This window comes from Mustelus asterias, chromosome 4 (genome assembly GCF_964213995.1).
Source record: "Mustelus asterias chromosome 4, sMusAst1.hap1.1, whole genome shotgun sequence".
NCBI classification, from domain to species: Eukaryota; Metazoa; Chordata; class Chondrichthyes; order Carcharhiniformes; family Triakidae; genus Mustelus; species Mustelus asterias.
In genome coordinates this window covers 129,388,778-129,401,163 of record NC_135804.1, presented here as the reverse complement: position 1 = coordinate 129,401,163, position 12,386 = coordinate 129,388,778, and the positions used below count along the sequence as shown (strand labels likewise).

Below are 12,386 nucleotides of genomic sequence, written 5' to 3'. Positions count from 1 at the left end.
GCTTGGGCTGATAATTGGTAAGTAACATTCATGCCGCACAAGTGCCAGGCAATGTGGATCTCCAACAAGCGAGAATCTAACCATTGCCCCTTGACATTCAATGGCATTACCATCACTGAATCCCCCACTACCAACATCCTGAAGAATACCATTGACCTGAAACTGAGCTGGACTAGCCATATAAATACTGTGACTACAAGATCAAGTCAGAAGCTGGGAATTCTGTGAAGAGTAACTCACCTCCTGACTCCTCAAAGCCTGTCCACCATCCACAAGGCACAAGTCAGGAGTATGGTAGAATACTCCCCACTTGTCTGGATGAGCAAGGCTCAAACAACGCTTAAGAAGCTCGACACCATCCAGGACAAAGCAGCCTGCTTGATTGGCACCCTATCCATGAACATTCACTCCCTCCATCACCGACACACAGTGCCAGCTGCGTGCACCATCTTCAAGATGCATGACAGCAACTCTCCAAGACTCATTCGACAGCACCTTCCAAACCCACAACAGCTACCATCCTGATGGATGAAGACAGCAGATGCATGGGAACATCAGCACCTGCCAGTTCCCTTCCAAGTCACTCACCATCCTGACTTGGAAATATATCTCTGTTCCTTCACTGTCACTGGTTCAAAATCCTGGAACTCCCTCCCTAACAGCACTGTGGATGTACCTACACCACGTGGACTGCAGCAGTTCAAAAAGGTAGCTCACCCCACCTTCTCAAGGACAGCTAGCGATGGCCAGAGACACCCACATCCCAAGAAGAAACATTTAATAAATTTGAATTATTGAAAGGTTGATTTAGGAACGATACCAAGAAGAATTTGGCAGGGAAATTTCTTGTAATTGATCTCACTCCACCTCTGTAACCACAACAAACATTTGTCCAAAATCCTCAGGGCATTTTTGTCAGCGCAGTGACTGTTGGCAAAGAGTTAAGTGAAGTCATAAGCAGCTGATCCATTGGGATGATCATTCATTCTCTGTCTTACAAAATAACCAAACAAAAATCCTCTGCTGCCACTGATATTGCCTCCCTGACAGCAATCTACTCGGAACTATGCACAGTTTGATTTTCGGGTAAAATTGCCTTTTATTTCTGAAGTGTTTACATATTCGCAGGAGAGGTTGGAAGCCACTAAACTTCCAAGAAAATGACCACAATGTTGAATCATGTGAGGTGTTCTATTCCAATCGTAAAATACCAAACCCCTTGTTTTAAATTGGTTCTTGTTCACCAACAGTACGTCTTGAATTTGGAAATCATTGTTGGTATCTGCACTGCACCATATCTGCCTCTGTACATCACTCACTCCCCTTGCCCCAGCTTTGGTGGCTGTTCTTCATCTGTCCTGGCTGTAACACTGGGACTGCCACCCTGAACTTTTCTGATTCTTCCCTCTCTCCCTTTTTATTGTTTGTTAAATTCTATTTCTTTGACCAATTGTTTGATCCTCTGTTCCAATATTTCTCTCTATGTGACTGGTGTTAGGTGCTGGACCAGGTCCCCAAGTTACACTAGAAAGCCAGATTAGACCCCAACAATTTTCCTTTTTAGCAAAATTGTGAATGGACTCACCTCATATTAAGTCACTACACCCTAGCTTTGACTGTAACACTACATTCTGCACTCTCTCCTTTCCTTCTCTATGAATGGTATGTTTTATCTGTATAGTGCACAAGAAATAATACTTTTCACTGTATGTTAATACACATGACAATAATAAATCAAATCAAATCAAATCAAAAAGTCAGGGTACTTCACCCAGGACATTTTTTATTCATCTCACAGTTCAAATATAACTCAAAAAAAGGAAACAGTCTAACTGTTAACAGTTGAACAATGCTTAAAAATGAAAAAAACAATTTTAATTTTTAAGTTATGACTATTCTAGTTCCAAATAAGCAACATTCCTGCATAGATCAACACCATTTTTAAATAAACACAGTTAGCAAAGCCAGGCCTACTTGCTACAAATTGTGTTGACAGTCTTGAAGCTTTCAGTAGATGTTGTGGAGAGAGAGTGAGTTCTCAGGAACAACCTGCACATGCTGCTGACTTTGGTCAGACCTCCAACAGCAACTGCCTTGTTTTTCCCTGCTACAGACCTAGCTCCTCCTATTACCACACCTGATTTAAACTCATAATTTTTTCAATCAACCTAATCAAAAAACCCAGGGTAAATCTCCATCTATAAACAAAAATCCATTTGCTCTTTCTTAAGTAAACACTACATGAACAGGCAAATTGTGGCCAGGCACACCACATTAAACAATAAATGACAGATGCGACTCAAACAGATTTTAAAAGTGTTAGGGTACTCGATCAGAATCCCAAATTAGATTAGGAGCCAGACTAAACCCCAGCAATTTTTTTATTTTGGCATAAATGTGAGGAAAGGATGCTTCACTCCAGGAGTAATTCTATTGACAAATTAGGAATATTTTTAGAGTGAAACTTTTTTATTTAATAACACAGTTTAACTACAATTCTAACAAATGAAGCAATGTAACTGTTAACAGTTGAATGACATTTAAAATTGAAAGGAAGCAACTTTAATTTCTACCTAATGACTGTTTCAGTTCCATTTAAGCAACATTCTTCTTACATTCCTTTATAGGGGAGGGGATGACCTTGTGGTATTATCGCTAGACTATTAATCGAGAAACTCAGCTAATGTTCTGGGGACTTGAGTATGAATCTTGCCATGGCAGCTGGTGGAATTTGATTTGAATTAAAAAAATCTGGAATTAAGAATTTACTGATGACTGAAACCATTGTCAATTGTCGGAAAAACCCATCTGGTTCACTAATGTCCTTTAGGGAAGGAAATCTGCTGTCCCTACCTGGTCTAGCCTGCATGTGACACCAGAGCCACATCAATGAAGTTGACTCTCAACTACCCTCTGAAATGATCTAGCAAGCCATTCAGTTCAAGGGTGACTAGGGATGGCAATAAATGCTGGCCAGACAGCAATGCCCATATCCCACGAATGAATAAAAAAACCTGAAATGCCACTTTAAATACAGTTAGCAACAGTAAATATACTTGCTATAATGAATGGAGATAGTCTTGAAGCTTTCAGAAAGAAAGATAAGTTTCAGAGCAGCTTTCAGAAACATCTGTCTTCAAACAATTCCCAACTAAAACTGCAACTCTAAATTGAAAAAGCCCCTTCTCTCCGTTAAAGACCCAGCTCTGCCCATTAACCACATCATCACATGAACCTCTCAGTCAACTTCCCAATGACACCTTGTGCTCTATCAAAGTATTAAATTCCAAGCTAAATGAAGTAATTATCCTACTTTTACAACATATGAGCTAAATGTTTTCCAGACATACCGACTGCCTATAGAATAAAGCTGAAATTTAAACATTCCCCTTAAAGGTGAATATAAATATACTTATATCAATTGCACCATTATCATCACAAAAGAAAATTCAATTATGGGATGAGGGTGTTACAGGCTAGGCCAGAATGATCAGAATTCAATGTTCTTTCTCTTCATCCCAGTGTTTAACGTGGCAAAGAATGTTTTTAAGTCCGCGGCCCAATTATCACTCTCTTTGTTAACTTTAGACATAATTCCTTCTTTTCAACTCATTTTCCGAACTCAAATATGGTAAATTCTCATTTTGGGGCAGCAAGCTCAAAATGGCATCTTTGTGCACCAGCGTCTCACTTCTTCTATGATTAAGATCTCTTTCCGCCGTCTCAAGAATTTATTTGAGATGCGTTCAATATTCACACAAAAGAGTTTGGTATCCGGCTTGGTTTGATGTCCAACTTTGGTCTCTTTATTTAAGAAAGGATATAATTGGCTTAGAAACAGTTCAGAGATGATTTGCTCGACTAAAACTTGGGATGGGGGGTTAATTTATGAAAAAAGATTGGACAGATTGGGCCTGTATCCATTGGAAGAATGTGAGGTGATCCCAGAGGGGACTTGGCAGATCTTATTGAATGGGGGAGCAGGCTCGAGGAGCTGAATGGCCTACTCCTCCTAATTCATATCTTATTATGAGACAATAAGCCTGAATCCAGCACCTACATGGTGGCACAGTGGTTAGCACTGCTGCCTGGGTTCAATCCCAGCCTTGGGCCACTGTCTGTGTGGAGTTTGCACATTCTCCACGTGTCAGCATAGGTTTCCTCCGGGTGCTCCGGTTTCCTCCCACACTCCAAAGATGTGCGGGTTAGGTTGATTGGCCAAGCTAAATTGCTCCTTAATGTCAGGGGGATTAGGAGGGTAAATATGTGGGGTTACGGGATTTTGATTTGATTTATTATTGTCACATGTATTTTATTTTAGGACTGAGTTGAGGAGGAACTTCTTCACACAAAGGGTTCTGAATCTGTGGAATTCCCTGCCCAGTTGAGGCTACCTCATTGAATGTTTTTAAGGCAAGGATAGATAAATTTTTGAACAGTAAAGGAATTAAGGGTTATGGTGAGCGGGCGGGTAAGTGGAGCTGAGTCCACAAAACGATCAGCCATGATCTTATTGAATGGCGGAGCAGGCTCGAGGGGCAGATGGCCTACTCCTGCTCCTAGTTCTTATGTTCTTATACAGTGAAGAGTTTCTTGTGCGCTGTACAGACAAAACATACCATTCATAGCGAAGGAAACGAGAGAGTGCAGAATGTAGTGTCACAGTCAAAGCTAGGATGTAGAGAAAGATCAACTTAATGAGAGGTAGGTCCATTCAAAAGTCTGATGGCAGCAGGTAAGAAGCTGTTCTTGAGTCAGTTGGTACATGTTTTCAGACTTTTGTATCTTTTTCCCTCTGGAAGAAGGTGGAAGAGAGAATGTCCGGGATGGGTGGGGTCCTTAATTACGCTGGCTGTTTTGCCGAGACAGCGGGAAGTGTAGACAGAGTCAATGGATGGGAGGCTGATTTGTGTGATGGATTGGCCTACATTCATGACCTTTTGTAGTTTCTTGTGGTCTTGGGCAGAGCAGGAGCCATACCAAGCTGTGATACAACCAGAAAGAATGCTTTCTATGGTGCATCTGTAAAAGTTGGTGAGAGTCGTATTGGACATGCCAAATTTCCTTAGTCTTCTGAGAAAGTAGAGACGCTGGTGTGCTTTCTTAACTATAGTGTCGGCATGAGGAGTCCAGGACAGGCTGTTGGTGATCTGGACACCTAAAAACTTGAAGCTTTTGACCATTTCTACTTTGCCCCCGTTGATGTAGACAGGGGCGTGTTCTTCACTACGCTTCCTGAAGTCAACGACAATCTCCTTCATTTTGTTGACATTGAGGGAGAGATTATTGTCACCACACCAGTTCACCAGATTCTCTGTCTCATTCCTGTACTCTGTCTCATCATTGTTTGAGATCTGACCCATAGGACCTATGTGGGATTGTTGTCGGTGCAGGCTCGATGGTCCAGATGGCCTCCTTCTGCATTGTAGATTCAACACCTTTCCTCATTATCAGTGGTATGTCTTTCTGATGAGATGTGTCCCATTTGAAGGAGACAGGAACAACAGGGTCTAGAAATGGAAGATACTGCAACTCATGTGGATAGCTCTGGTTCTGTCCTTCTTACAGGTCCTGCAGTGGTGCGATGAAGGTGCTTATCTTCTTGCCTCTCAGCCCATGGATAAGTGTCAGTCCCAGGAAGGAGCAAAGGGAGCTCTACAAGAAATTGAGAAGTTTCTAGAAAGCTCTGGAGACTACCTGCAGTATGATACTGAAGAGTTATACAGTGAGTTTGGAGCCATTCTCACGACATCCATTAAGGTATTTAATGATAACAAACATTGTGCTGCATGTATTTTTGTAGCTCTGAATATCGGTGAGCTGTTTTATGGTGGGACTACTCATTACCCAATGACCGAGAGATGTAGATTATACCAAATGCAATTCCCTCTTTATCATCAATTCTCCCTTAAACTGTAGCCCTTATTTTACTTGTATAGATTTTTGCCTTTTGGTCTTGTACCGACTCACCAATAATGGGCTGAAGCCATATTTCCGAGGAGATTATTTCATTTAGCATGAAATTACATTGCATTTACAGCACAGAAGCAAACCAACTAACCCAACGGGCCCAGGGCACTGTTCATGCTGTATATGAGTCTGCACTCACCCCTACTTCACCTCAACATATCAGCTTGTCCTCTGTTTTCTCGCTTCCTTTTGTCCATCTTTCTTTGGTTTGATTTGATTTGATTTATTATTGTCGCATGTATTGGGATACAGTGAAAAGTATTATTTCTTGCATGCTACAGAGACAAAGCATACCGTTCATAGAGTACATAGGGGAGAAGGCAAGCAGAGAGTGCAGAATATAGTGTTACAGTCATAGGGTGTAGAGAAAGATCAACTTAATATATGGTAGGTCCATTCAAAAGTCTGACAGCAGCAGGGAAGTAGCTGTTCTTGAATCGGTTGGTACGTCATCTCAGACTTTTGTATCTTTTTCCCAAAGGAAGAAGGTGGAAGGGAGAATGTCAGGGTGCACTGGATCCTTGATTATGCTGGCTGCTTTTCCAAGGCAGCGGGAAGTGTAGACAGAGTCAATGGATGGGAGGCTGATTTGCATGATGGACTGGGCTACATTCACAACCCTTTGTAGTTTCTTGCGGTCTTGGGTCTTGGTCAGAGCAGGAGCCATACCAAGCTGTGATACATCCGGAAAGGATGCTTTTCATGGTGCATCTGTAAAAATTGGTGAGAGTCGTAGTGGACATGCCAATTTTCCTTAGCCTTCTGAGAACATAGAGGTGTTGGTGGGCATTCTTAACTATAGGGTCAGTGCGGGCGACCAGGACAGATTAATCCAGGTCAGATCCGTTAAATATATTTACTCTATTCTCCTCAACCATTTCCTGTGACAATGGCAAAGGGAGGCACGGTAGCACAATGGTTAGCACTGCTGCCTCACAGCGCCAGGAACCTGGGTTCGATTCCTGGCTTGGGTCACTGTCTGTGTGGAGTCTGCACGTTCTCCCCGTGTCTGCGTGCGTTTCCTTCGGGTGCTCCAGTTTCCTCCCACAGTCCGAAAGACGTGCTGGTTAGGTGAATTGGCCATGCTAAATTCTCCCTCAGTGTACCCGAACAGGCACCGGACTGTGGCAACTAGGAGATTTTCACAGTAACCTCATTGCAGTGGTAATGTAAGCCTACTTGTGACACTTATAAATAAACTTTTTTAAAAACACATTCTAACCACTCTCTGAGTAAAGAAATTCCTCCTGACTTTTCTATTGAATTTATTGATGCTGAATTTATATTTAGGACTCCCTAGTTCTGGTCTCCCCCACAAGTCGAAGGGTTTTCTTTATGTCAACGACTTTCAAGTATTTTGAAACATGATAAGAACACAGTGCATTGTGATTTTTCTCATATTAATCCTAAAATATAAATTATTGGGAGAAACTACAGTTATTCACTCTACAGCTTGCGTCTACTAAGTTCAACCCCATGGTGGCTGTTTGACAATTTAAACTATTTTTTTCTTTAAACTCTTGGAAATAAAAAACTGGTCTCAGTAAAATTACCCATGAAACTGTTGGAGTGTCATTCGGGAAGGAAATCTGCCATCCTGACCCGCTCTGGATTCCAGTCGCACAACAATGTGGTTGACTCCTAACTGCCCTCTGAAGGCTAAATAAACTACCCAGACGTATTGGAGGTTATATAACTTGGGATGGGCGATTGTCAGTGATGCCCACAACCTGAGAAGAAATAGAAAGAAAAGTTGTGTTGGATATGAGGCCTTGGGCTGATTTTGTACTTTTGATCCTTTCCTGGGATGTGGACCTCACTGGCAAGGCCACCATTTGCTTCTCTAATTGTCCTTGAACTGAGTGGCTGAGTGACATTACTGTGGGTCTGAAGTCACATGTAGGCCAGACTGGGTAAGGACAACAGATTTCCTTCCCTAAAGGACGTTAGTGAACCAGGTAGGTTCTGACAACAATTGATGATGCTTTCTTGGTCACCATTACTGAGAATAGCTTTATATTCCAGATTTAGGAATTGAATTTAAATTCCACCAGCTGCCATACAAAGAACAAAGAACAGTATAGCATTGGAACAGGCCCTTCGGCCTACCAAGCCTGCGCCCACACGTAATGCCTTTTTAAACTGCCATGGTGCGATTTGAACCCTTGTCCCCAGAGCATTAGCCCAGGCATCCAGATTAGTAATCCAGTGACATTAGCACTACACCACTGTCTCCCCACAGAATATTTGTCAGTTCTTCATTGCTTCATTACTTAATTACTTAATTACAGAGCTCCGTCTCTGCCCAAGACCACAAGGAACAACAAAAGGTCGTGAATGTAGCCCAATCCATCACGCAAACCAGCCTCCCATCCATTGACTCTGTCTACACGTCCCGCTGCCTCGGCAAAGCAGCCCAGCATAATTAAGGACCCCACGCACCCCGGACATTCTCTCTTCCACCTTCTTCCTTCGGGAAAAAGATACAAAAGTCTGAGGTCATGTACCAACCGACTCAAGAACAGCTTCTTCCCTGCTGCTGTCAGACTTTTGAATGGACTTTGGGGCAGCACGGTAGCACAGTGGTTAGCACTGCTGCTTCACAGCTCCAGGGACCTGGGTTCGATTCATGGCTTGGGTCACTGTCTGTGTGGAGTTTGCACATTCTCCCCGTGTCTGCGTGGGTTTCCTCCGGGTACTCCGGTTTCCTCCCACAGTCCAAAGATGTGCGGGTTAGGTTGATTGGCCATGCTAAAAAATTGCCCCTGGGTGTCCTGAGATGTATAGATTAGAGGGATTAGCGGGTAAAATATGTAGGGATATGGGGGTGGGGCCTGGGTGGGATTGTGTTCAGTGCAGACTCGATGGGCCAAATGGCCTCTTTCTGCACTGTAGGGTTTCTATGATTCTATGACTTACCTTGTATTAAGTTGATCTTTCTCTACACCCTAGTTATGACTGTAAAGCTACATTCTACACTCTCTCGTTTCCTTCTCTATGAACGGTATGTTTTGCCTGTATAGCGCGCAAGAAACAATACTTTTCACTGTATGTTAATACAGTTGACAATAATAAGTCAAATCAAATGTCTCTTGGCTTCAGTGAAACAACATTGTGATTACATGACGGGGAAAGTTGAAAGCATATTTGTTGTGGAATCTAACTGTACACTGTTGAATATTATTGTCTGAAAACCCTGCCATAAGTAATAATTGATCATTTAGATCAACACAGAAAATGGTATTTGACCTGACCTGTCTCTTTAAGGTGCGGATTGAAGCTGAACCAATGAGGTAACTGTTACATTGCAAACAACCAAAGTTCAGTTCTAACTGCCTGTATGTATCTGAGTTCAGCCAATACCTGAGCCACTATCTGAGAGTATTTTACATTTGCAACGGAAGTGTGGCGATTTGAAGAGTGATGCTTAGTGTCTGATGTGGAATTTAAATTTGACAGTGGCAAGCAGGAAAGATTTGCACTTGTATGGCCTGGGATTTAGGGTGAGCTGTTTCTTTTCAGCTGAAATTGGCCAAACAAGATCAAAGGAACTCAATCACACCAATTATGTTTGGGACAAATCACATTTCTGGGATCTTTTGTTCATTGTTCTAGAATCCAGTCCCACCAGCACATCGGGTCATACCCTCCAGATTAATTTAATCACCATGGCAAGAATCCAGTAATTTCACTTGTTTGCAGGTCTTCAAAAGCTCCAAAATGTAAGCCGCTTCTTTAAGCACGAGGGCACTAGGCAGCTGTTAAAATCTTTTAGTTCCTTTTTGACTCACTAAGAAGCATTGTTAAATAAATTGCACCATATTACCACTCTTAAATAGATTCTGCAGCGAGTAACTCACCACCTGACCTCCCAGAGCCTTTCCACCATCTACAAGGCACCAGTCAGGAATCTGATGGATACTGTCCACTTGCCTGGATGAATGCAGCTCCAATAGCACTCAAGAAGTTCAACACCATCCAGGACAAAGCAGCCTGCTTAATTGGCACCTTCTACAAACATTCATGGAATCTACAGTGCAGAAAGAGGCCATTTGGCCCATCAAGTCTGCCAGAATCCCACCCAGGCCCTATCCTCATTTACCGTAGCTAATCCTCCTGACACTGAGAGGCAATTTATCATGGCTAATCCACCTAACCCGTACATTTTTGGACAGTGGGAGGAAACCAGAGCACCCGGAGGAAACCCACGCAGACACGGGGAGAATGTGCAAACTCCACAGAGACAGTGATCCAAGCCATGAATCGAACCTGGGTCCCTGAAACTGTGAGGCAGCAGTGCTAACCACTGTGCCACCGTCCCTACCACTGTCCCTACTTTACCAACGCACAGTTACAGCCATGTGTACCACCTGCACTGCAGCAACTCACCAACACTCCTTCAACAGAAACTTCAAAACCCATGACCTCTTGCATCTAGAAGGCCAAAGATAACTGATGCAAGGGTACATCACCACCTGGAAGTTCCCCTCCAAGCCACCCACCATCCTGACTTGGAAATATACCGCTGTTCCTTCACTGTCACTGGGTCCAAATCCTGGAACTCCCTCCCTAACAGCACTGTGGGTGCGCCTACACCACGTGGACTGCAGCGGTTCGAGAAGACAGCTCACCACCACCTTCTCAAGAACAATTAGGGATGGGCAATAAATGCTGGTATCTTAATTATAAAGATAGGCTAAATGAGTTGGGACTTTACAGTTAGATGTGACCTGATTGAGGTTTGTATGACAATGAAAGGGAGAGATTCTATTCTAGTTGACAGTTTGTTCCAATTATGGAGTCACAATTTGAAGCTGTGTAAGGCCAGTTCGAGGTTTGATGTCAGGAGTCGGTTCTCTTCCCAGGAAATAATAGACTTGTGATACGAGACATGCTGACATCTCATCCAGTGGACGTTAACTCACTGAAATCCTCTGAGCGAGAGCTGGGCTGAAGGTCACCTCTTGCAAAGGATTGGTATTGACAGAAATTCAAGTCCAGGGTGATTTGTTGAACTAGTTTTATTTGTCTAGATTGGTCGGAAAGGAATTTCCCAGATTTCTTTCTCCAATTGGTCTGTGTTTTTATCTGTTTGATTTGGGATGGTATTGAGAATGTGTACATTGTGGGTTTTTTTTATTCATTCGTGGGACATGGGTGTTGCTGGCTGGCCAGCATTTATTGGCCATCCCCAGTTGCCTGAGGGCAGTTGAGAGTCAACTACATTGCTGTTGCTCTGGAGTCGCATGTAGGCCAGACCAGGTAAGGATGGCAGATTTCCTTTCCAAAAGGACATTAGTGAACTAGATAGATTTTTCCAATAATCAATAATGGTTTCATGGTCATCAGCAGATTCCTAATTCCAGATTTTGTTTATTTAATTCAAATTTCATCATCTGCCATGGTGGGATTCGAACTTTGGTCCTCAGAACATTAGCTGAGTTTCTGGATTAATAATCTCGTGATGATACCACTAGGCCATCGGCTCCTCCTGTAAAGCATCCCAACCAAGTGGGGCCAGTTGATGGTGGGGAATGCCTTTAATTCTTTGTCATTCCCTTGATGGCCATTGAAAAACCACTTCAGATAACTGGCACAATTTTAAGTGCAAATTACCCCTGGATCACTGGTTGTTCCCAAACCCTTGGCCAAAATAGGACAGCATGGTGGCACAGTGGTTAGCAATACTGCCTCACAGCACCAGGGACCTGGGTTCGATTCCTGGCTTGGGTCACCGTCTGTGCAGAGTCTGCACGTGCGCCCTGTGTCTGCGTGGGTTTCCTCTGGGTGCTTTGGTTTCCCCCCACAGTCTGAAAGAGGTGTTGGTTAGGTGCATTGACCCAAACAGGTGCCAGAGTGTGGCGACTAGGGGAATTTCACATTAACTTCATTGCAATGTTAATGTAAGCCTTACTTGTGACTAATAAATAAACTTTAAACTAACTTTAAAATGTTTATAGATATACATAAATGAAATACTGTGGAACCTTGAATGTGGCTTTCACAGTCCAGGCAACTTAAACATTACAGACAGTTATAGATAAAGAGACATCTAGACAGATAATACATACATACATAGATAGAAATGAAAGATACAGTGAACAAAGAACGGTACAGCACAGGAAACAGGCCCTTCAGCCCTCCAAGCCCGTGCCGCTCCTTGGTCCAACTAGACCAATCGTTTGTATCCCTCGATTCCCAGGCTGCTCATGTGACTATCCAGGTAAGTCTTAAACGATGTCAGCGTGCCTGCCTCCACCACCCTACTTGGCAGCGCATTCCAGGCCCCCACCACCCTCTGTGTAAAAAACATCCGTCTAATATCTGAGTTATACTTCGCCCCTCTCACCTTGAGCCCGTGACCCCTCGTGAACGTCACTTCTGATCTGGGAAAAAGCTTCCCACCGTTCACCCTA

At 43.1% G+C, this 12,386-nt stretch overlaps 1 protein-coding gene across 1 annotated transcript in view; it reads left to right on the top strand.

Annotated features, from left to right (window-relative positions):
• Positions 1 to 12,386, top strand: part of mcf2a (MCF.2 cell line derived transforming sequence a) — a 190,478-nt gene that overhangs the window by 101,931 nt on the left and 76,161 nt on the right. Inside the window, exon 12 of the mRNA XM_078211752.1 lies at positions 5,569 to 5,760. Within this exon, the coding sequence (XP_078067878.1) occupies positions 5,569 to 5,760 (192 nt within the window). The remainder of the gene's footprint in view (positions 1 to 5,568; positions 5,761 to 12,386) is intronic.